At 35.1% G+C, this 26623-nt stretch overlaps 1 protein-coding gene across 12 annotated transcripts in view; it reads left to right on the top strand.

The window, feature by feature from the left end:
• BBS9 (Bardet-Biedl syndrome 9) overlaps window positions 1–26623 on the top strand; it is a 730525-nt gene that overhangs the window by 187881 nt on the left and 516021 nt on the right. For 11 of the 12 annotated variants that reach the window (XM_021079336.1, XM_021079333.1, XM_021079330.1 and 8 more), the window contains 6 exons: window positions 5483–5664; window positions 10610–10686; window positions 13714–13767; window positions 21683–21785; window positions 23759–23863; window positions 25696–25710. In XM_021079336.1, the coding sequence (XP_020934995.1) occupies window positions 5483–5664; window positions 10610–10686; window positions 13714–13767; window positions 21683–21785; window positions 23759–23863; window positions 25696–25710 (536 nt within the window). The remainder of the gene's footprint in view (window positions 1–5482; window positions 5665–10609; window positions 10687–13713; window positions 13768–21682; window positions 21786–23758; window positions 23864–25695; window positions 25711–26623) is intronic. The other variant, XM_021079335.1, reaches the window with a different exon arrangement.

Below are 26623 nucleotides of genomic sequence, written 5' to 3'. Positions count from 1 at the left end.
CCAGCTTTAGATGTCTGTTGGCCTTCTGTGTGGAGACATCAAGTAGGCTGCTGAGTGTACACACCTGGACTTTGGGAGAGAAATCTGTTTGGAAATATAAACATGGGATCTGGCACAAAAAAGATAGTCATGAGATAGAATGAGTTCACCAAAGCCAGAGTCCTCTGTCTTTAGTCTGCTTTTTGCATCTCTGTGGATCTACTTGTAGATCAAGGTCCAGCTTCTGCGTCCTCTGCCTGGTGAATCCTTGCTCTGCTTTCTCATACATGGTCACTGTACTGTGCTTTTCCTGTAGCTCTGCCATGTTCTACTGAAATTGCTATTTTTTTTTTAAAGTAGGTTTTTCTTTACAACTGAACTGGAGTTTTTTTTTGTTTTTTTAAATGGGGCAATTGCCATGTCTTATTTGTCTTTGTAGCTCCTATGTAGCAGATGCTTAATAACATATCTTAAATAAATGATGATGAAGTGACTCAAAATACAGTCAAGTGATCAAGTTCAGCTTGAGTCGGCTGAGGAAGGGCTGCCTGCACTGAGTCCGCCTGCTGTGCTTAAGGGAAATACCTTTAAATCAAGGACTCCTTACTGAGGCAGAGTAAAAACTGGGAACAATAAATAGTATTTAAGTTTTGAAGATTTCTTTGATATCGGTATCATAATAAAAACCAGACTTTGATGATTTGATAGCTTAAAATATTTCTATTTTGCATAAAGGGCAGATGGACGAGAGACCATTAGATTCAGTGCATATTCTTTTCATTTGTTTTTAAAACTATTATTCATTGTTTTATTGTATTAGCATATGAAAGAATGTATTTGAGCTGTATTTCAGATACTTTCGGGTTGTTCATTTTATAGATTGGGCTTGTCAGAAAAAGAGAGCTAGATAGTGTTTTAATTTGATAGGTTATTTAACCTCTAAGTTGCTGATTCAAGTGAATCTTACATTTTCTTTGACCCTTTTGATATATACTCTTATTTTCATTGATTTCTAAGAGTTCTTTACATATTATATGAAACATATAAAATTGTTTTTATGGCCCCAAACTGTTGAATATCCACAACTTCATATGGTTCAACTTAAATTATATATTTTATGTTGGTGCCAAGGTTTTCTGTTTGTCTTTTGTTCTTTCTACACTTTTTTTCTTAAGCATATAACAAGTTTAAAATTTTTTTGTGGTTTAATTTAGAGATACTTTGCTTTGTAGTTTCCTCTATTGGTTTCTTGCAGAAAAATCTCTTTCCATTCTAAGGGCAGATAAATATTTTTGTAGTTTCATATTTTTAAATTTAATTTTTAAAATCCATCTGGAATTTTGTTTGAATGTATTGTTAAGGCTGGGATCTGTTTACTGAGTGATAAAACAATTACTTTCAGATTCCTGAACTAACTCTATTGTTTAATTTCATGCCCCATTGCTAAAAATCACAAAATTATATTATCTGTCCTAGCAATATAACATCTTTGACCTTGAGTCCTCTAAAATACATTATTTTGGTGCCTTGGTTTAGCTGATGTGCTTCAAAGACTGGTAATAATCTAGAGACTTTGATTTTGGTGATGTTTACTTAAAGATGTAAGGGTACATAATACTTGATTTGCTGTCTTCTTCTGACAAATTTCTATAACTCACAAAACTTTACACATTGATTCATATGGGGATAATGTTGTTAAATAATATATTTTTTCAAGTAGAAAAATTAAAAATCTTTTTTTCTTTTTTACTTAAATTGAACTTTATACTTAAGCTGGGCTTAGCTTTCTGAAATATATATATATGTATATAATATGTATATGTATATATACACACACACACATATATATTTATTTATTTATTTATTTTTTTTGTCTTTTGTCTTTTGTTGTTGTTGTTGCTATTTCTTGGGCCGCTCCTGGGGCATATGGAGGTTCCCAGGCTAGGGGTTGAATCGGAGCTGTAGCCACCAGCCTACCCCAGAGCCACAGCAACACGTGATCCGAGCCGCGTCTGCAACCTACACCACAGCTCACGGCAACAACGGATCCTTAACCTACTGAGCAAGGGCAGGGACCAAACCCGCAACCTCATGGTTCCTAGTCGGATTCGTTACCCACTGCGCCACAACGGGAACTCCCACATATATATTTAAATTTGTCCCTTGCATTTAAGCTCCAGAGTGATGACATTACTTATTTATTAAGTAGTACTATATGCTTATGTCAAAGTGCATGTGCCATCACAGTTATTTTAGACAGAAATTTTACTGATTTATTCTGAAGGTTTTAGAGCTTGTGTTAATGTTCCTGTGGAATAAAAGATGCGGTGTTAAATGAATCTACCTATTTTAAATTTGTTATTTGATCTAAATTATATACAATGGCTTTGATGCCATTGATAAAAAAGTAAATTGCTTAAGTTTTGTAATTTACTGTTAAGACATTCTGGTGACCCTTGGTAAGCTCTTTCAGTGAGGAAAGACCCTAGCTTCTTTTTTTTTTTTTTTTTTTTTGTCTTTTTGCTATTTCTTGGGCTGCTCCTGCGGCCTATGGAGGTTCCCAGGCTAGGGGTCGAATCAGAGCTGTAGCCACCGGCCTACGCCAGAGCCACAGCAACGCGGGATCCGAGCCGCGTCTGCAACCTATACCACAGCGCACGGCAACGCCGGATTGTTAACCCACTGAGCAAGGGCAGGGACCGAACCCGCAACCTCATGGTTCCTCGTCGGATTTGTTAACCACTGCGCCACGACGGGAACTCCCCTAGCTTCTCTCTTTTCCGTTTGGACACCTCAAGACACCAGTAAAGAATTTGTTCTTTTTGAGACTCTAAAGAAATGTGTGTATACACTACTATTCAAACTCTTTCTATCTGACTGCAGAAACTTAATAGGTTTAGATAAATATTTAGATAAATCTCTGTGTCTAAACTATTGCTATTTGCTGTCTAAAACAGTGAACTGAAACTGATTAAATGATAAGCTATATAATTTAAAGACCAAATAAATTTGGATCGTGAGGTGCACTAGCATTGACTCATGCTAGATTTCCTCTGTAATGGACCACTCAAAGGGTGAAGATGAAATGGAAATACCCTTCCGGATTCAAAGAATTGTTCCTCACATTATCTGAAAAGCTCTGCCTTTTAGTTTCTCAGAGTTTTCTTAGAACTCATTGTGTTCCCATCCTTTAATAAGTCTGGGTGCAATGGGGAACAGACTAAAGTCACAACAAACCCAAAGGGGATAGAAGTTTGTCCTCTTGAAATGGGCCTGCCACAGTGGTAAATTGGGATTTTCATGGCCACTAGATGGCTTCGGTTGCCTGCAAAGAAAGTGTCAGTCCCAGAAATACTATGGGGGTGGGGTGGGGTGTGAAAACATTTTATTTTAAGGAAATAATTTTATTTGGGAGTATTTATTTTCTGAGCCAGATTGACAGAACTAGTTCCTAAAACTTAAAGACCTTTGAGGATGATCTCATTTCACCTTATCATTTCAGACATAAAAGCATTTAGGAGTATTTCTCAGAGTTGACTCAGCTATATAGGGCAGAGTCAGAGCTAGAACCCTTTCTTTCTTTCTTTATCTTTTTAGGGCCACACCTTCAACATGTGGAAGTTCCCAAGCTAGGGGTTGAATTGGAGCTGCAGCTGCAGGCCTGCACCATAGCCACAGCAGCACTGGATCCTTTAACCTTTTGAGTGAGGCCAGGGATTGAACCTGCATCCTCATGGGTTCATTACTGCTGAGCCACAAATGGAACTCCTAGAACCCTTTTTTAAAAGTTTTTAGCTAGTTTTTTTAGCTGTTGAATCAGTGATACCAACTATTTTTTAAAATTTTTTCTGAAGTCACATTATAGTGAAATATGTAAGCCCTGGAGAAGGTGGGTATAGGAATATTGTATTGAAGGTAGGTGGTAAAGTGGTTGCTGGTGGTCACCTTATAGGAAGGACTGAGGAATGGTAATATTTACTCTCAACTAAGTTGAGCTTTTAGGTTAATGAACTGTCCACTTGCAGTGACCCAAAGTTGGGGAGTTTTAAAAATTCTTATTTCTTCTGAACGAGGTCTAGATCTTAACTCTTTTTCTTCGGATGAGTAGTAACATTTTTTCAAGTTCTTTTCTCTTTAAAATTTTCTGTTGTTTTGGATTAATATTTAACCTTTAGGAGTTTCCGTTGTGGCGCAGTGGTTAACAAATCCGACTAGGAACCATGAGGTTGCGGGTTCGATCCCTGGCCTTGCTCAGTGGGTTAAGGATCCGGCATTGCTGTGAGCTGTGGTGTAGGTTGCAGACGAGGCTCTGATCCCACGTTGCTGTGGCTCTGGTGTAGGCCGGTGGCTATGGCTCCGATTAGACCCCTAGCCTGGGAACCTCCATATGCCGTGGGAGCGGCTCAAGAAAAGGCAAAAAGTCCAAAAAAAAAAAAAAAAATTAACCTTTAGAACGGGTTGGAAGGGTTGGAAGACTTTTTTTTAAAAAAATAATAATAAAAAAAAAGGCCACTAGGAAACATAACAACAACAACAACAACAACAACAACAAAAACAATAAAAATTCACTATGTATCAGCTCAAAATGACTTATGACAATGTTGAATTCTCTTTCCTCTGGGCAAGGTAAGGAGGAATCAAATAGTGTTCATCTCAACTACTTTTTATCGCAAGTTCGGAAAAACATACAAATTTCCTTTAAAACATTTATGCTAAAATTGTTTATAATTTATATATTATGGCTAATTTCTGGAGTATAGCAGAGATAAGGTAGCCTAAGAGAGAGGAAGAGTAAAAGGATAGGGAGGAAAAGAGATAATCAGGTTGAGAAGAGTGATGGAAAAAGAGCTACTAAAGGAGAAAATGAGATACTTCTATCTAAGAGTGAAGAGAAACAGACCAGACCAGACACCTACTTGAGTAGCAAGCCATGGTGAGTGGACCTGGGGAGGGAAGGGAAGCATGAGTCCCAAGCGTAGAGAGAAGGAAAAGAACAGGGGGCACCTTCATCTTTAAAGCCTCCCAGGGTTTCCTCCGGTAATCTTGCTGTTCCCCTGGAAGGTCCTGTCTTCCCTTGTGCCTTGGCTCTGGTCTTCAGCCAGCAATTTATCCACTGTAGCTCCACATGCGTTTGCTGCTTATTATCCATCTACCAAGTGGGACATGCAATCAGGATTAAATGAAAGAGTACTTGAAAAGCTCTTAGAGCAGAATTTGCCATGTAGTTAGGTCCCCCAAAGTGGCAGCTTTAATAATAATGGTTAATTTTTCCCCTCCTGCAATAAATGGTAACATTGCGAGTACTTCTATAAATATAAATGGTGTTTGAAACATTTAAATTGAGTCCTTGATGTAAAATTATATATATATATATATATATATATATATATATATATATAATCATTTTCTTAGTGGTATTTTGAAGCTGAATTGAATAAAAATCTAGTTGGTCAAGTCTAAATCTGCCAAAAATTTTAATTATGTCTCATTTTCCTTTTTGTAGCGATTTAAAGGGAGTGATAGTCACTCTGAGTGATAATGGTCACTTGCAGTGTTCATACCTGGGGACAGACCCTTCTTTGTTCCAAGCTCCAAAAGTTGAATCTAGAGAACTAAACTATGATGAACTTGATACAGAATTGAAAGAACTTCAGAAAATCATCAAAGATGTTAACAAGTCACAAGGTATCTCATTTTCAGCTTTTGATTGTTTGATTTTAATATTCATTGCAAAATTCATATTATTTTGTATATGGGTAATGTTTTACATGTTTTAGTTTTTTCCCCCAGGCTCAAAGTCATTTTTATAAAAACAGTATTGCTCTTTAACACACTAATCTTTGTCCTTAATTTGTGTTTTATAGCTTCTGAAAAATATGTCCTATTTAAGATAATACTTTAGTTCTAGATAAAGTGCTATGTAGTTTTTTCTTTAAATTTAAGAAAGGAGCATGTATTTCTTTGGGTGATGGTTTTAGACCTTTAGAAGTGCATTAAAGTTTAGAGTGGTAATTTATTAACTTCTAATACCTCTGAAAAAAATTTAGTTGCTTCTTTTAAAAGAAACCAAAGCAGGTACATGTGTTACCACTTTGTTACTAAAAATGAGGTTTGTAGTCTAGTGATATAATTTATGTTTGTAGTTAATTAGCCATCCAAATGGAGTGTAGGCTGCAGTATGCTGATTTCTAATGACTCAGAGGCTGATGATATTTTCAGTTCCTGAGTTTTGAATAACTCAATATTATTTTACTTTGGGATTCACAAGGGTATAATTTTATTGTAAATTAAAAGGAGAAACAAAACACCAATCCTGCAGTTTGAGTTGGACATGTGAAAAGCATTACTTTAAGTTCTCTTCTCAGGGTCAGGTAAAAGTATTTTTTTAATGAGAAAAAATATGGACTATTTTCACATAAAAGAAATGTTGAAACAAGCAGGAATAATAAAAGAAGCAGAGCATCAAAAGCCAACCAAAACAGCAGAGTCAGTCTTAATCCAGGTCCAGTCACTTTCCTAGATTTATGTAATTTTGAGTCTATATTATCAAGAAAGATTCAGAGGAATTTAGATAATATATTTCAAAAATATGAATATTAAAATAAAATTATTATGCTTTGGTTTCACACATTCTCTTAGAAAGTTTTTAAAGTAAACCAGTGAAACTTAAGTCTTTTAAGTACCTCCAATTATTTAAAAACCTATTTGTTGTCAGCAGCCTCCTGTCAAATAGAGGATAGTTAAAATTGGATGTGTCATATTGCAATATACACATTTTTTCCATTTTTTATACTAGTGTTTTGGGGTTAATGAAACTGTAAGTCTCATTTTGTCATTTAAAAATGTAATTGGGGAAAAGTGGCATATATATGAAATGTGAAATTTCGAGAGTTCATTAAATAAATTTAATGTGGCTTTTCACCCCAAGTTTTGGGTCTTGAGATTTTGCCTTTTCCATAAGCAATGTGCTAATGATATTTTGATTAACACTTGATTATGTAAAACATTTCTCAGGAGAGTCCCTTACAGCTAACAGTTAAGTTTTTGGTGGCCATAGTGCGACCCTTGGGTGAGAAGGGTTAGGTTGTTTTACTTGTCATTACCCTGGTTCTTCTGTGTATCTTGAAATAACTGCTAATTAAGCTAGGGATGTACCCACAGACTTGAGTGCAAAGCCTATTATTTACATAACTTCAAAGTTAATATTTGAAGTTCTCTGACCCTTCTGTGCCACCATCGTTTGATTTTATTCTGAAAAAAGAAAGAGAATGTTTTTAAAAAGAGAAACTTTTAAAATATTTTATTTCTAGATATGGAAAAAATTTGGTATTCTCTATGCTTATAAAATCATCATATAGTTCTTTATAAAAATACCTGTAATTATATAAAAGCACCAAATCATTTCATTACGGAAGATTGTGAGAAGTTAAAACTCTGAACTTTTTGATGACCTCATTATTCTTTTAAATGCCACCTATTTTAGTACAGTAACTTTAACTTCCAAAAAACAGTTCATAGTCCTGTGGGTTACGTTCAGCACTTAGAAGCTTTTTGTATTTCTTCAAAGCAAGAATTGCTGCAAAATTTAAAGCCAATTTAAAGAGTACATTTTGTTGTACACATGGTGTATATTATCTACTGTAATAAAAGTGGTTTTGAAGCTGATTTTATGTGTGTAAGTTATATGAGGAATGTATGTTGTAAGCATGAAATTATAGTAGTAATTTATGTATGGCTCATGGATTTTGAAACTTTTCATACTCAACTCATTAGTGAGAATTCTGTGTAGGATTTCTGTTACCAGTAGTCAACAGCATCTGTTTCCTTGTGATTTGGACAGTTGATATGTTCTTTACTTGGGATGATTATGAAGGAATGGGTACAACATTGAGATAGACTCTCACAGAGCATCCATGTGTCTCAAGGAGTGGAAAGAGAGCACTAAGTCATGGGCATATAAATGAAAGTCTGCACCCTTTCGAAATATGTCTAGGGTAACCAAGTTGCTTCTACCATTGAGGAGTAGAAACATTTGAACTTGGTGACCTTGTTGGAAGATATGCTGTTCAGGGCTATTTCTGGCTGCAAATAACAGAATGCCCAAATAAAACGGCTTAAACAAGGCAGAGGTTTGTTTCTTCCTCATGGAAAAGAAATCTAATAATGGCCTGTCCTGGGTTGGTTTGGCAGTTCCACTGTTATCAAGGTCTCCGACCTTCTCACCCAGGGTCTTCTCTTGGTCCAGGGTGGCTTCTGGAACTCCTGCCCTCAAATCTGCAGCTGAGTCAGCACCCTTAAGGATCTTTCCTGGAAGCCACACCCTGAACAGCTTCTACTCACATCTCACTGGCCACTCCAAGCTATGAAACAGGCTAAAAATTTAGCATTTTACCTGAGCACTTTGTTGCTTAGAAAAATTGGGCTCTTTTTAGTAAAGAAGAATAGAAGAATTACTACAGGGTGGGCAATGAGCAGTCTTTTGTACTCTCACTAAGTTATGGAAATTCCTATTCCAAATATTGTAGTATTGATGGAAATACCTGGTGGCAGTTGTAGGCAGTTCTCTTTTGAGACAGCTGATTCATGTGACATTCAAGTACTTTCTATATTTTTGGTCAACCACCCTCAGTGTGTAGGCTGTGTTTTCTGTCAGGGTCTTAGGGTCACTTCAGCAGTTACATGTATTAGATGCAAATATGATTTCCAGGAAAGAAGAGAGATATTTTTCCCAAGTTTTCCCTTTTAATAGGGAGAAATAGCTTTCCCAGAAGCATATACCAGCACCCTGACTCCCACCTTCCCTTCCCTTCCATCTGTCTGAATTAGGCCCTATGCTCATGCCTAAAACACCAAAAGGTCAGGGGAATGAAATAGTCATGACTGGATTTGATCAATCCAATGACTTTGAATTGAAGGTGAATGCTCAGCAGAATTAGGGCTCTGCCATAAAGAAGGAGGAAGGAAGAATGGATGTTAGGGGGCAGCCAATAATCTTCATATATGTGTATGTGTATATATGTGTTATATGCACATATGTATATGCTATGTATTATTTTCTCTTCTTTATTTAGGATCTCTATAATTTGTTCATAATATCATGACTATAAATGTTTTTTTAAATTGTGAAATTCTTGAGTTGTGAAAATAAAATGAATATGATAAAAATAATTCAAATATACTGAAAGTGTAACCCGCAGGTCTTAGTTCCACTAGATAATTTAAAGATAAACTTTATTAAAAGTTTTTGTGTATTCTTTTTTTTTTTTTTTTTTGCTTTTTAGGGCCCCACTGAGGGCATATGGAGGTTCCCAGGCTAGGGGTCGAATTGGAGCTACAGCTGCCAGCCTACACCTCAGCAATGCAGGATCGAGCTGCATCTGTGACTTGTACGATAGCTCAAGGCAACAGTGGATACCTGAGACACTGAATGAGGCCAGGGATTGAACCTACATCCTCATGGATACCAGTTAGATTTGTTTCTGCTGCACCACAATGGGAACTCCTTTTAGTGTGTTCTTTAAGAAAATTTTCCTGTTTTTATAATTGTTTTTACCAAAATACTTGCATATTAGATACATTACACTACATATTACTTAAAAAAAAAAATCAGTAGTGGAGTTCCTGTCGTGGTGCAGCAGAAATGAATCTGACTAGGAACCATGAGGTTGCGGGTTTGATCCCTGGCCTCACTCAGCAGGTTAAGGATTCAATGTTGCCGTGAGCTGTGGTGTAGCTCACAGACTCGGCTCAGATCTGGCGTTGCTGTGGCTGTGGCATAGGCCAGCAGCTGTAGCTCTGATTGGACCCTTAGGCTGGGAACCTGCATATGCCATGGGTGAGGCCCTTAAAAAAAAAATCAATAGCATGTCTTGGAGTTCTTTTTATGTAAATGTATAAAGATGGACAGTACTTTTTTTTTGGCTGCACTTGAGGCATGTGGAAATTCCTGGGCCAGGGATCAAACCTGCACCACAGCAGTGACCTGAGGCCACTACACTGACAATTCCAGAGCCTTAACCCACTACACCACAAGGGAACTCCCTGGACAACACTCTTATTTACAACTTTGAGTTTCAAAGCATTGCACAGTATGGATATACCATAATTTTGTTAACCATTTCCCTATTAATAGACATATAGTTGAGATTTAGATTGTTTTTGTTTTTAATAACTACCAGCAGCAGAGAACCTCTTTGGGCTTGTCTGTGAGTATTGGGTAAAGGTCTGGGAGTAGAATTGTTAGATCACAGGATATGTGCCTTTTACATTTTTTGGTGAATTTTACATTTTGATAGTTATAGCCATTTTACCTTCAAAAGGCTTGTACTCTTTTGGGCTTCTACTAGTAGCTAAGGAGAAGGAATTGAAATTCACAACACTCGTCAATTAGTGGGTCACATGTTAGCTAATATCTTTAGATAAAGAGACAGTTTTTCTTTACAGTAAATGTAGAGGGGAAAGAATTTTCATCAGTCTTCTCATTCTGTATTGCATAAGTTTTTTTCACTTTGTGAGTGTATTTATGGGATTACTTTCTGATATTTGGTGTAGGTTAACCTTAAAACAACTGTATAAAACAAGCTATGCTTTATGATTAAGTATCTCTTTTTTTTTTCTGTTAAAATTACAGGTGTTTGGCCCATTACTGAGAGAGAAGATGACCTGAAAATCTCTGCCATGGTTTCTCCTAACTTTGATTCAGTATCTGTAGGTGTATTTATTTGCAGACTTTAAAAGGGTTTGTGATGTTGGTGCACTCTGACAAATTTGGATCAAAATTTATTGGTTTAAATTGTGGGCTTTCAAATAGAAGCTTTAGGGGAGATAACAAGTTTTAGGCTTTGTTACTTTCTAGGAAAAAAACATTTCTAGCCTCTTAGTGTAGTAAGGAGTTCCTTAGGCAGAATTTCTGTCTAAAAAAAGGGAGAGAGAGAGGGAACAATGGAAGGGTTCTCACTATTACTCTACCTTAAAAAATTTTTTTTTTCCTTTTTAGAGTATTGAGATAATCCTAATCCAGATGAATAATATTGACTCCATTTTTATTGAATGGATTAGGATAATCCTAATCCAGATGAATAATATTGACTTCATTTTTATTGAAGATTCAATGAGATAATATTTATGAAGGGTGTAGCTGAGGATTTGCTGATTTACAATCTTTAATACATTGTGGTAGTTGTGGTAGAGGAATAGTTCAAGAATAAACAGTTGGGCCAGGGATTATTTTTCCTCCCGTTTCTAATTCTATACCAAGGCAAGGTATTTAATTTTTTTTTAAATTTTTAAAAATTAAAGTATAGTTGATTTACAATGTTGTAAGGTATTTAATTTTCTTAGTCTCAATTTTCTCATCTGTTAAATGGGAATAATAATAGAATCCACTTTGTTGAATTATGATAATTAACCAACATCATTATACTAAGAAAACTACACTTTAGTTCTTCCAAAATGATCACCCTTACAATTTTGATCACCACCCTCACTACTGCTACCATCATCTGCCTCCCACGGCTTGCCTCATCCACTGCCGTATCCTTATGGCCTGTCATGTAAGGGTGTTCAGTATGTATTTGCTCTGCAAATGAACAAATACTGCTGAGAAACGAGAAGATAGAAAGGGAGACTGTCCTTGGTTACATTACCTCATCTTTTTGTTTAGTCTTCTGTAACCACTTGTTAGGTTCTGATTAGTTTTGTATCACTGCCTGCAGTTTGGGCAAAAATCTATATTAAGTTTATCTCTATCTGTACCAAAAGTTGATCAATTTAGGCAAATGATCGAATTTACTGGGTTTACTGTATTTGGAATTTATGTCATAGGATTTGGCTTAGGAAATGACTTTGATGTTTAGGTATCAGAGGATAATAAGTAGTTACATAAGTTTTTCAAAGATCAATCTTAGTATAAACAGCCAAACCAAATTGTGATAAAAATCACATTAACCTTGCCATAGTTTAGTAAGTTGGGTATACCTAAAAAAAAGTAGAACTATATATGAAAGAAACATTCACTCAGCTAAGTCGCATAGTAGAGGCACTGTTTTAAAACATTGGATATTCAGCACACACCATTTCTCACTCTACCTAAAGGGTGTAGTTTGAGTGGAACATTTCTGCTTAGTTAGCTGACAAATGTACACACATATTCTTGCCTTGGAAATGATTATTTTTTTCCTTTGGGCAACTTACATAATTTTTTCTAAGTTCTCTTAAACATAGGCTATTTGAAATGAGGAATTCCCCTTCTGTTCTTTAGCAACTTTTGATCTTTGTAAGAAAAGGCCTTGTGTAATAACACTGTATTGTAATATATATTTCCCTATTGGTAACCTGGAGTGCTATTTCCTCTTAACTAGGTGTCTCTTTCCAGCTTCATTTCCCCTGCTTTACTATTTTTTCCTTCTTAAAAGATTCTTGAGAGTATCGTATTCATCCCATTGGAAAACATCAGTTTAACGATTTATGTGGCTGTGGTGCCACAATGTCTTCGTATAGCCATTTCTCTCTGGCTGTATTTTATGTTTCCAAAGGACTGTTGTCCTTGAAATATCTAGGTGTTTAGGCATGGATTGAAAAGAGCAGGAAACAGGAGATGTTGGTTTCTCTTTTAGATTTGCGGACAGCTAAATGTAAAACATTTCCTGAATTTTAGGTAATACTAGAGCAAAAAGCCTGGCTTAATATTTTATTTTCAATCATTATTATGAAGGCACACATCCAAAAAAATAATATAAGTTGTGTTAGAATGCAGTCTTTTATTGAAGAGAAAAGCCTCACTATCCTATCTTTTTTTATGAATCGGAGTTCATATACAGTTTCCTATGGAATCATATATAGAATATGAATCTTTCAATTCTCAATTACTCTGATGACCATTACATCATAGTGATACCGACTACTTAGAAGTGTCTTAGTTTTTCCTAGTAAAATAATTCCAAATCAGTTAATTTAAAGTATGGTGGATTTATTCATTGATTGGACAGAAAATATGATATTAATTGTTCCCTCAGGAGTTCATATGTGTGTTATTAGAAAATAAGTTACCCCTTGATCTTATTCTGTCATAGAGTGACTGTATTTTCCTTTCATTCTACCACTCTAAAAAATAAACTAGAAGTTCTAAGGAAATGTTTGCTCTATTATATTTTATTCTGAATTCTTTAAGAAACAGGACTGGGTAACCCAGGCTGGTGCTCAACGAGTGAGTTTATGATATGTGCTAGTAAAAAAATACACTCCTACTTTTGCTTTATTTTCTAGGTATAAGGCCACTCAATCTCTGTATCATTAGTTATATGCCTTAAATATATATGATTAATCAGAATAAAACATACTTTTTGTAAGTTAAAAATACAAGGGCCTAAAAGAATGACATGTTTATATAGAAAATACACGGAGGTCTTCTTTTATAGAATATGAAGAATGAATTAATAATACTAATTGGTTTTAACTTTTAAGGAAATTTGGCAATAGAGTAGTTTGATAATAAAGCATATGGATTTTTCTTCCCTTTTGAGGGATGGGTTTTTTTATTAGCTCATGACTTTCTGAATGAAGTCATCTAAAAAGACACACTGACTCTTCTAGTCCGTCATTAGAGTGACAAATCCTTTATAGTTTGTTCCCTATTCTGATGATGCGAAATATATATCACACCCACTGTTTACTCATTGATCTTTATTTAGTATTGAAACTTTTTCCTTCCTTCTCTTCTCATTTCTGTGTTTACAGCAAGCTACTGATGTTGAGGTGGGAGCTGACCTTGTCCCTTCAGTCACAGTGAAGGTATTGTACCATAATTCTAGACTGTAATCTGCAAATAATGTCATATATTTCACCCTATGAGTAACTTAATGAAAATGCAAAACATGTGGTGGGCAGAACTTATGGACATTTTCCCAAAGAGGTCATCAATTGACCAACAGACGTATAAAAAGGTGCTCAATCAACATCACTGATCATCAGGGAAATGCAAATCAAAACCACGTAATATATCACCTCACACCTGTTAGAATGGCTCTCATCAAGAAGATAAGAGGAGTTTGAATTGTGGCACAACAGGTTAAGGATCTAACGTTGTCTCTGCAGCAGCGCTGGTCACTACTTGGCTGCTGAGGTGCGGGTTTGATCCCTGGCCAGGGAACTTCCACATGCTGTGGGTGCAGCAAAACAAACAAACAAACAAACAAACAAAAAAGAGAAGATAAGAGACAACAGGTTCTGATGAGGATGTGATGAAGAAGGAGCCCTTATACATTGTTGGCGGGAATGTAAAAGGATCCAACTGGTAGGAAGAACAATTGGAGATTCCTCAAAAAATTTAAAAAAGTCCGTTGTATGATCCCAGTAACTCCATTTCTGGGTATAAACCAAAGGACATGAAAACAAGATTTCCCACAAGGTATATATACTCTCATGTTTATCACAGCATTAGTCACAAAATAGCCAAGATATGGAAACAGTGCAAGTGCCCATCAATGGATGAACGGATTAAAAAAAAATGTGGTGCATATACACTATGGAATATTATTCATCTGTGAGAAAGGAGGATATCCTTCCATTTGCAAGAGCATGGATGGATCTTCAGCACATTATGCTAAGTAACAGAAGTCAGACAAAAATTCTGTATTATATCACTTATAGGTGAGAATCTAAAAAGTTATTTAAAAATTTTTTTATTATTGTTGATTTACAATGTTCTGTCAATTTCTGCTGTATAGCAAAGTGACCAGTTATGCATGTATATACTTACTTTTTTTTCATATTATCTTCCATCATGTTCTATCACAAGTGATGGGATATAGTTCCTTGTGCTATACGCAGGATCTCATTGCTTATCCACTCCAAATGCAACAGTTTTTATCTACTAACCCCAAGCTCCCAGTCCATCCCACTCTCTCCTGTCCCCCTTGACAACCACAACCCTGTTTACCATGTCCATGAGTTTATTTCTTTTCTGTAGACAGGTTCATTTTTGCCATATATTAGATTCCAGATAAGTGATATCATATGGCATTTGTCTTTCTCTTTCTGATTTACTTCATTTAGTATGAGAGTCCCTAGTTCCATCCATGTTGCTGCAAATGGCATTATTTTGTTCTTTTTATGGCTGAGTAGTATTCCATTGGGTATATGTACCACATCTTAATCTGTTCATCTGTCAATGGACATTTAAGTTGTTTCCATGTCTTGACTATTGCAAATAGTGCTGCAGTGAACATAGGGGTGTATGTGTCTTTTTCAAGGAAAGTTTTGTCTGGATATATGCCCAGGAGTGGGATTGCTAGAATATATGGTAGTTCTATATTTACTTTTCTGACGTACCTCCATAACTTTTCCATAATGGTTGTACCAATTTACATTCCCACCAAGAGTGCAGGATGGTTCCCTTTTCTCCACACCCTCTCCAGCATGTGTTATTTGTAGACTTACTAATGATGGCCATTCTGATCAGTGTGAGGTGATACCTCATTATGGTTTTGATTTGCATTTCTCTAATAACTAGTGATGTTGAATATTTTTTCATGTGCCTGTTGGCCATCCATACATCTTCCTTGGAGAATGTCTGTTCAAGTCTTGATCATTTCAAGTAGTTTTTGTGTGGAGTCCTTAGAGTTTTCTATGTATGGTTGTCATGTCAACTGCATAGAGTGACAATTTTATCTCTTCTCTTCCAATTTGGATACCTTTTATTTCTTTTGTCAGATTGCTGTGTCTAGAACTTCCAGTACTATATTGAATAAAAGTGATAAGAGTGGGCATCCTTGTCTTGTTCCATATTTTAGCGGGAAGGCTTTCAGCTTGGCTGTGGGTTTGTCATAAATGGCTTTTATTATGTTGAGGTATGTTCCCTCTATACCCACTTTTGTAAGAGTTTTCACCATGAATGGATATTGGATTTTTTCAAATGCTTTTTCTGCGTCTATTGAAATGATTGTGTGGTTTTGGACTTTTCTTTTGTTTTCGTGGTGTATGACATTGATTGATTTGTATATGTTGAACCATCCTTGTGAACTTGGGGTGAATCCTACTTGGTCATGGTGTATGATCTTTTTTATATGTTGTTGGATTCAGTTGGCTAAAATTTTGTTTAGAATTTTGCATCTATATTCATCAAAGACATTGGCCTATTGTTTTCATTTTTGGTATTATCTTTGTCTGGTTTTGGTATTAGGGTGATGGTGGCTTCATAGAATGTCTTTGGAATTATTCATTCTTCTTCAAAGTTTTAGAAAAGTTTAAGAAGGATGTGCATAAATTCTTCTTTGCATGTTTGGCAGAATTCACCTATGAAGCCTTCTGGTCCTGGACTTTTGTTTGTAGGGAGTGTTTTTATTACAGACTCAATTTCATTTCTAGTGATTGATGTGTTCAACAAGTAAAAAAATTAAACCTGTAAAAAACAGAGTGTAAAATGGTGGTTACCAGGGTGTTCAGGGGTTAGGAGTGGTGATGTTTATGGGTACAAACTTATAATGAGTAGTAAATAAACCATAGAGATCTAATCCAAAATATAATGTATATAGATAATGGTATTATACTATAATTATGTGATGTGATAAATATCACTAAATTGGCAGTCATATTGCAGTATTTAAATTTATAGAAGTAACACTATACAACTTTAGCTTATGCAATATTATACATCAAAATTATTCAACTGAGAAAAGATTTCTTGGTTAAAAACTTAAAAGAAAAGCTCAGACACTTGAAATTTATGTTTTCCTCAGCCTTGGGTAGTAAATATTTAATCTTTATTATTTCCTACAAATATAAAACTGATAATTATATTTATAGCAATTTGTATATAATACCAAGATTGTTATGACTTATTCCTACCGCTAATTAAATGTGTAGTATGATTCAGGGTCTTTTTTTCTGGAAACGAAATTAATATTTAAATATTTTAAAGGAATTGTGTTATCACATTCTTAGTAGACCAACCAACTGATTGCAGTATTGTATATATATAAATGTTAATAGTATCTTCCTTTTAGGTATGGTTATGTGTGTGTTTGAAAAGAATTCTCAGTCATCTATCTGCCATAATATTAGCTTTAAATGGATGTATTTATAGCAAGAAAACCTTAAATGAAGAACCCACAAAGTAGAGTAGTGACAAATTGATAGTCCCCCCCAAAATAGAATATGAAGGATGTGGTTTTGGTTAAGATTTTTAGTCTTGCAATTGTAGAATTTTAGAACTAGGAATCAAATGTAGAACCCTCTTAAGGCGTTTAGATTAAAGTGTGGTAATCAGTCAGCACATTATTAAGCTGAAAATATTTATCACTGCCCAATGTTGGAGCCAGGGAAAGTTGTGGATCTTGGCGAGTCACTAACTTGAAATTTGGACAAGGCTTTATATTTTCTTAGATTATGGGTTGCTGTCCTTGGAGGAGCTTGACAGGGCACCAGGCTTTACCAATTGTGTTCGCTTACACTGGACCCAGCGGGTGGCCCAAGTGTGGGGATCTTTGGTAGAAGTTGAAGGGAGCCCAATCTTATAACAGTTTCCTAAGCTAATTTTTTTGGATTCTTGCCATTGGAAACAAGGGTGGTCTTTTCCCAGTTTCCCTCCCTCCTATCCAATCAAAGGCTCTATCTCATTAATACGTCTGAGTCTGGAAAAGCATTAGTGGCAAGAAATCAAACATTTAAGAAGGTTAAAAAAAAATCTACCAAGTTCCAGGAATGATCTATAGACTTTTGTGTAGGGAAATCTCTTTTATATCTATTTACTGATATTATTCAGACACATACACATAATAATTCAGGAGCACGCTATAAATTACAAAAAGAAATCTGTAACTAAACCAGATAACGTTGCTCATGCTAATTCCCCCTCAATTGCTAGTTATTGCTATAAATAAATAAACTACCTTTCCCTCCCCTGTAGTTCTTCGGCTTTCATGTGTAATAGCCACCTTAAAATGATGGCATGACACTACTGGAAAATTCTCCTTCATTAGTGGAATTTTACTATATTTGAAAGTGACTAAGTCACAACTCTCTGTATTGCCATTATAAAATAATGAGAAAGAATGCAATGCACAGGAGTTGCACAAGATCAGCTGGACTTACATACAGCAGACACCGTGGCTTCCTGATTATGCCTGACAGTTCCTATACAAATTTCTGTTATAAATCTCTCCTTATAGCCTTTTATAACAACAGCAGCCAAAATACATAACCATGCAAGTTTCCATCAAAATTAAACCCTGTTAATTGAGAAAATTTTTCCATCCTTTCCAAGTGAATGAAGATGTGGCTACCTCAAATATGTGTGCATGATGGGTGACATCATTCCAGACAACCTAGGCAAAGTGGTTATTCATACCTGGCCTTGGGAGTCATGTTTATGTATTTAGGACAAAAATTTGGTATTGTATTTCCTAAGGATCATATTTTATTTTGTTAAAAGTGGAATATGGCATGGAAAATTCTCATTTATGTTTTATATTTTCTTCTTAATATTCTATATTTTTCTCTTAAATACAAAGTTTATGATCTAGCCAAGTCTTTAATTCTTTTTTTGGCTCAAATATAACTTTTCTTTGTTACTGTAGTTATTTTCATCACACATCTTGATTCGTGTTTGAAATGCCTAATCCATTGTTGAGATGCAATAAATCTGTGTATGAGAATTATCACCACTAATCTTGCATCTAAACTAAATGCGAACTCTTGTAACAATATGAAATTGTGTGATTGTTGTCTAAGTATACATTGCTATACCAGGCAGAGTCAGAATGTCTGCTCTCTTCCAAATGGCTTATTAGTACTTTGAGGATTTTTCATTTTCATTTTAAAAACCAGCCTCTCACAGGATGTTCCTGGTCTTGCACAAGTTGGCTTGATGGTCTCATAAATGTTATTTAGCTTCTCCGAACCTCTATTTTAAAATTGTAAAATGGGAGTACTTTTTCATTTGTAGAGGTGCTTTGAGACCTAACACAGTTGCATAAGAGTGTGGGCTCTGCATTCTGCCAGACAGAAATTAAATTTTGGTTCTTATACTTGTAATCAGAGTGGCCTTGAGAAAATTATTTAGCCTCTCTGAGTCACATTTTTCTCTTCCTTAAAATGACATATAGTGATAGTAACTATTTCACAATGTTGTAAAGATTAAATGAGATAATACACATAGATAACTTACTGGTGTGGTTCCATGAATGTAAAAAACTGCTAATGGTGGAGGTCCCATCATGGCTCAGTGGTTAACGAATCCGAGTAGGAACCGTGAGGTTGCGGGTCCGATCCCTGGCCTTGCTCAGTGGGTTAAGGATCCAGCATTGCGGTGAGCTGTGGTGTAGATCGCAGATGCAGCTTGGATCCCGCGTTGTTGTTGTACAGAATATCCATATCATTTAAAATTAAGACATTTACTGAATCTAATTATATGTGAATAATGTTTTTGCGCCAGTTGTATGTCTTGTATATTTTTTCTCTCTTTATAGTATGTATATGCCTTTTGCCTAAGAAAATTCAAAATGACTTTTATTAAAATTTAAGTTTGCCCTTGCATTTTGTCAGTTAATAATGAAATGTATCTGTCTCTTATAGTAGAGCCTAGTAACTAGAATGAATTACTGCATAGCAAAGGGGCCATACAGAAGAGTGTGTCTCAACTCTGGTTGTACATGGGCGTCACCTGTGAAAAATAGCAATACTTAGGTCTATCCCCAGAGATTGCGACTTGATTGGTTGAACAGTCCTACCTGGTCAGTGACTGTGATAAATCTGGCTTACCATATAGATGAACTCATGCAAAGGAGACTATTCAAAGAGGCTTGGGCTTTTGAGCAACAAAATCCAAAGAGAGAATTTGCCCAGTGGAAGCCAGATTTTTAAGCCTTGTCTTTGATAGTCTGAAAGTGATGCCCCTAGCACTGTGGCCCAGTAATCCTTGGGCCTCATGGATTCTATTAACGTTTCTTTGTCCAGAGGAGTGAGAGAAGTCCTGGCCTTCTTTACCCATACCCATCCTATTTCCCAGGGAAACTATTGCTCCATAGTTCCTAGCTATTCATTCTGGTTGGAGTGAAAGGATTATCTTAACCAAGAGCACCAGTTTGGAAATGCAGCCAGCTTAGAAATGCAGCAGTCGATATTATCATTCTTTGATATTTTCTAGAATTAATTATATCACGTACTTCTGTACGAAGCCATGGAAGAAAATGTTGTGATTTGATATGTATTTAAACTAGTAAATATCTCTACCTAGTAAGGAAATCTTTAGAGAATAATTAACTTGTGCAAAATGTGATAGGGTGATAGTAGGTAAAATAAATAGTCCATGATGCCACATCTGTACATGTAAAGAAGAATGAATATATATAATATTTTTATGGTGGAATTATTCACCAGCCATGAGGGCAGATTGTTTTTTTGCTTTTGAGAGAACATTTAAAAATAGCTTTATTGAGATATAATTCACTTTGAAATTTACTCATTTAATGTGTACAATTCAATGATTTTTAGTATGTTTGCAGAGCGATCACAATTTAATTTTTGAGCATTTTTGTCCTGCCCAAGAGAAACCCCATATTAACTGAGACTTTCTATTGTTTCTACTCCCCCACGCCTAATCCCTCTTCCATTCCAAAGCAACTACTAATCTATTTTCTGTCTCTGTAGATTTATATATATGCCTACTCTGGGTATTTCATGTAAATTGAATCATGTATTATGTGTGGTCTTTGTGACTGGCTTCTTTTGCTTAACATAGTGTACATGTGTAGTACTGTCTTGCATTTCGCCTCCTATGGAGTTCGGCTAGGCGATGGCTGTGCTCAGCTACCAACCACGCAGATCGAGCCGTCTGTGACTACACACTCACGCCGCCTTACCACTGGCAAGATGAATCATGTTCCATTCGTTAACATGGACGAAATATATTACTGTAATATTTTTGTATATATTGTTTGGCCGTTCATCCGTTGATTGGTTGTTTCTACTTTTGTCTGTTATACTGCTATGCACATATGTACAAGTTTTGGAGTGTACATGTTTCATTTCTTTTGGCATGGAATTATGAGGTCAAATGGTAAATTTATGCTTAACTTTTAAAGAAACTGTGAAAGCTATTTCCTTGAATGTCTATACCATTTTACATTTCCATCAGTAATATATTTATTTATTTATTATTAAAGTATCATTGATTTACAGTGTTGTATCAATTTCTGCTCTGTAGTACAGTGACTCAGTCATACATATATATGCTTTCTTTTTCTCATACTATTTTCCATCATGCTCTATCCCAAGAGATTGGATGTAGTTCACTGTGCTATACAGTAGGACCTCATTGCTTATCCATTCTACCAACCCCAAACTCCCTGTTTCTCCACATTCTTACTGACACCTTTTTGTGTATCCTTTTTAGATTATAGCATTTTAGTGGATGTATAGCAGTATTTTATTGTGTTTTTATTTTGTATTTCATATGGCCAGAATATTGAGCATTTTTTCATGCACTTGTTGGGTATTTGTACATCTTCTTGGAGAAAAGTCTGCTCAACTCTTTTGCTCAGTATCCAGTGGGGTAGAACATTTGCATTACAGGTTATGTTTTGTGATAGTTCATTTTTTCTCAGATGGTATTTACTAATTATTTGCTAGTGATTTCTTAAGTAGTTGTGATATTCTATCACTTTAGAAAAAGGTAATTTTCTATTAATAACAATTTCTATTTTCTTAGGTTACACTGCAGAATCGAGTGGGATTGCAAAAGATCAAATTATCGATTTATGTGCAGCCACCTTTAGTATTGACTTGTGATCAGTTCACCTTTGAATTTATGGGTAAGTATTTTGTTGTGGCTTGAAGTCTATCATGGTATGAGAAGATTTTTTTTTTTTGTCTCCTGTCTTTTTAGGGCTGCCCCCGTGGCATATGGAGGTTCCCAGGCTAGGGGTTGAATTGGAGCTGTAGCCGCTGTTCTACAGCACAGCCCCAGCAAGGCCAGATCAAGCTGCATCTGCTTCCTACACCACACTCATGGCAATGCTGGATCCTTAACCCACTGAGCGAGGCCAGGGATTGAGCCTGCATCCTCACAGATACTCGTCAGATTCGTTTCCACTGAGCCACGACGGGAAATGTTTAGAAGTTTTTTTAATTAAAATTTTTAAAATTATTGTGTTTCTTTCGTGGCTATATCTGTTGTCAATTATCAAGACTTGTATCTTCCTGAAATCAGTGATTTTGTTATTTTGCTTGTGTTTTCCCTGCAGACGTAAAGCATGGGCATTCAATGAATGAATATTGAGTTGAAGTAATTAGAAATTTTCAAGTGCTTTTCTTCACTAGGTGGACCTGTAATTGTATTTAACTACTGTATTTGGAAGGCTTTTTTAATTGGTGTTTTTCTATTGAATTATTTATTTAGTAATGTTTGAAGGAAGAATATTGGCTTGGGAGCCTGGGCTGAATTTGAATCCTGGCACTGATGCTCGATGTGTCACCTTGGGCAAGCTATGCTAGTAGTTACTTGGAGCCTCAGATTTTTTTTTTTTTAATCTCAGAAAGGGGATAATGATATCTGTCTTGCAGAACAGTTTTGAGGATTTAACTTGAAAATGAATCTAAGATATCAGTTGTTCATAAATGGCAACTCTTAGTAAGATTTCTTTGCATAGAGTCCCTCATCTTTTACTACTTCCATCCAAGTTGTCATTAGTCCTGTTAAAATGATTTTTGAATTGTTTTTAGAGTCCTTTACTTTCTTTGTTTACTGCCACTGCTCAGCTGGGAACCTTATGTTTTATTCACAAAATCAAGAACACATCTCTCTCTTTTTCCTTTATATAACCAGCCCTTACCTGACTGCCTGGCAGATAGTGGAAACTCAGTAAATCTTCACTGAATCAATTGAATGATGGTTGTGGTAAACTAGTAGGTGATATTTCACTTTATCTTTTAGTTTTTCTTAATACTTCCAACTTTTCTTTCTAAAACATTCTGGACAATTAATTTCTTTCCAGTGAAAAACCTCTTATAGCTCTCTAATGCAGGTTGGAGTTCAGATGCATGAATATGGAAGACTGCACAATCTGCTAAGTTGCTACAGTTTTAGTTCCATCCATCCAATTCCCCTCTTCCATGTTCTCCTGCAGTTTGTATTCTAGCCATGATAAAGTACTGTTCCCCACTCCCTAATCTCTGCCCTTTGAATACCGTTTTCTGTGTTTATGCTACCTATTCATTTATGTAAAGTAGTGCGGAATGTTAGGTCTCCTGGTTCTGGAGCCAATTCCCAGCCCTCTATTAGCTATCTGACCTTGGGAAAGCTTCTTAATCTTTCTGTAGCCAGTTTCCTCATGCACCAAAAAATGGGGACAATAATAGTACCTACCTCATAGGGTTGTTGTAAGGATTAAATGAATTAATCCAAAGTTCCTGTTGAGGCTCAGTGGAAATGAATCTGACTAGTATCCATGAGGACGCAGGTTTAACCCCTGGACTTGCTCAGTGGGTTAAGGATCTGGCATTGCCATGAGCTATGGTGTAGGTCACAGAGGAGGCTGGGATCTGGCGTTGCTGTGCCTGTGGCGTAGGCCAGTGGCTATAGCTCCTATTTGACCCCTAGCCTAGAAACCTTCATATGCTGCGGGTGCAGCCCAAAAAAGACAAAGGAAAAAAAATGAATTAATCCATCCAAGTATTATGTAATGTGCTTCAGACAGTAGCTGGCATGCAATGTATGCCTAATTTTAAATGTTGTTAATAACTGTCCAATATTATGTAACTGATATTATTTTTACATTGCTTATAGCACCAGAGATGACTAGAACAGTAAGCTTTTCTGTTTACCTGAAGGGAAGTTATACACCATCTGAATTGGAAGGAAATGCTGTTGTTTCTTATTCCAGACCAACAGGTAAATATACTGTTGTTCACGAATTTATAAGCCTAATCACTTCTTTTAAATTATTGGAGTTAATGAGTTAAATCTTTTGGCGTTTAAGACAGGAAAACACTTGTAAAATATTATTAAATGGAAAAACATTCTTTTCTAGTGTGAAACAAAAGTGTATGTCCAAATTATTTTTATGTGTAAAGAATAATTATTAAATCTATTTAGCTGATTTCCATATATAATGTTTGATTCTATCTTTTCAATTAATAGCAAATATAATATATTTTTATTCCCACTAGAAGAATGGTATCTAGTCAGACTTCACATATTTGAACTAAAGAGAAAAGCTTAGCTTGAATTAGTAAAAAATACTATAATAGGTTAATCTAGCATTAAGGCAGTCTTCAGAGTTTTAGACACTGCTTTAGTGATTAAATAAAACTTTTTAGTTAAAATATTTATTTATAAATCTAGTAAAATTTGATCTGTATTTTTTCAAGAAACTCTTTTTAGGTCAAAAAAGTTATCTTTTGTCTGATTGAAATTCAATTATTATAAATTTCCACTCAGCTGTGTTCAGTTTTATAGTGTGTGTGTGTGTATAGCAGTGTTTTTAATAATCGTGGTTCTTATTTTATCTAAGTGAATTTTCTTGTTTATGCATTGACAAGAAATTTATAACTTTAGCTCATGTTTTCAAAACATGTTTTTTCTGTTTTGTAAGTTATCTTGCTTTAAAATGTTAAAATCATTTTTAGCCAGAAGTGACCACTTTTAACTATGTACCATTTATCTATATTTTCAAAATTTGGGTAACATAAGTATTTTATATTTAAATGGCTTTGAGAAAGCAGACTTCAGAAATACAAAACTTCCATAAAGGATCAAGGAATGATAGACTTTTTAGTTGGATATTTCTGAAAAGAAATTGACCTGAACAGTGCTGTTTTCATTTTGAGTTGTGAAATAAATAAGGTGGAAATGTTTGTCTAAAATATCTAATGATAAATGATTTCATTTATCATTAATTGAATATCTCAATCAGGCATTATTATATTGTTTAATCTAGCTTTGTTAAACTTTGAAAATGCAGTTGTAGAGACTGTTCATGCCTTAATTCAACTAATTATTTCATTTGTTTTCAAGGAAACAGAAACATTTTAAAAAGAGAAATGGGTTACCTAGCAAGTAGACCAAATCATTAAAATACATTATAAAGTTATAAAATCATTTTATGAGCTTATAGTTGTATATACTATTTTTAGGTATTATGCTTTTCTAAAGACAGAATTAAAAAGATTATAAATTATTACTAAACCAAAGAGTATAGGCATTAACTGGTTGGAAGTTAATTAGAAAAAGTAAAATAAATCTATAAAAGATACCAAGACAAGCTGGGGAAAAAAAAAAAAAAGGCTCCATAGTAGTATCTACTGAGTAAAGTTATAAGCAACACTAACTGGAAATATTAATATATTTGGCTTTTCACTCAAATTTTTTCTCAAAAATTAATTTAATGCTCTTGATGTCATTTACATAGTGAGTCTGGTTTGCTTTTGGCTAGATCTTATAGCTTTACGTCTTTTGCCACTTTTATACTGGAATAACACCTTTTCATTGACTTCTGAGAGTGGTAGTGCAAACATAATTAGATTTCATTTATTCATATTATATTCTTCAATTGTGAATTGACTTATCTTTCTTGGAAGGCCATTTGATAATCTGTAAGAATCTCAAAAATTTTAGTTTATATTTTAAGCAGATATGGATTAAATTTGTGTTGTAATTTTACAACTGATAATTTGTTGCATTCTCTCTCCCCTGTCCCTTTTCACATTGCGTGTGATGGATAGATCGAAATCCTGATGGTAAGTGAAAAGATAATTTAGGACAACATAAATTTCAGAACTGAAATTTGGTCAGTTAATTGAATTGGTATTATACCATGAATGAACTCTTTTTATGCACTGCCATTTTAACTATAACAACCTCTTTAGGGTGTTTCAGTGCCTTGCTCTGGCTATGGAGAAGATAGTAGATGCTTCCTTTTACAGAGACTTGTCATTCATATTAGTTATTTCACAGGCCTGAGACACACTGAAGTTCCATGACTTTTTTGAACAAAGCCAAAGGTGTCATTGACAACTTATTTTGTAACTCATTAGTGATTTGTCTATATGCTTTGTTATCCTACTTTACTTAAAAAGAATATGGACAAATTTCTGAATTTTAAATTAACTATTTTCCATATATCCCAACAGATCCATGTCTCTCTCTGATTAGAATGCCATGTGCCCTTTCTGTGGGCCTATATCTTGTCTGAATTAGCATTTGTGGGAGAATATCATCAAGGGTCGGACCCCTTGAACTTGCCTGGTTCAATGTTGTAACCCTTTTGTATTCTCCAGATCCTTTGTTTATGACTCTACAATAATATTTACCATAATGCAAATTTCATTAAGTTTGTTCCCTAGGTTCCTCTAGTAGATTTTGAGCTCTTTGAAAGCAAGATTCAAGTACTTATCTTTGAATAGTGCAGTATTTTGATACATCACAGATGCTCTAAAAATATCTCTTTTGATTACTCTTTTCTCCTAGACATAGACTTAATATGGTGGTTTGTTTTAGTTTATTGGCTGCTTTAAGATAAATATTAGATAATATTAATAATGGGTAATAATTAAATACTTGAAAATCATGGCCATATTTACTCATATAGTTTTGGTGGTGCCAACAACCTGAGTTGCATAGTGTCTGGGATGAGAAAATGTATGGGCAATA

This window comes from Sus scrofa, chromosome 18, assembly GCF_000003025.6.
Source record: "Sus scrofa isolate TJ Tabasco breed Duroc chromosome 18, Sscrofa11.1, whole genome shotgun sequence".
NCBI classification, from domain to species: Eukaryota; Metazoa; Chordata; class Mammalia; order Artiodactyla; family Suidae; genus Sus; species Sus scrofa.
Note: the sequence above shows the minus strand (reverse complement) of the source record. Positions and strands in the feature narration are given on the sequence as shown.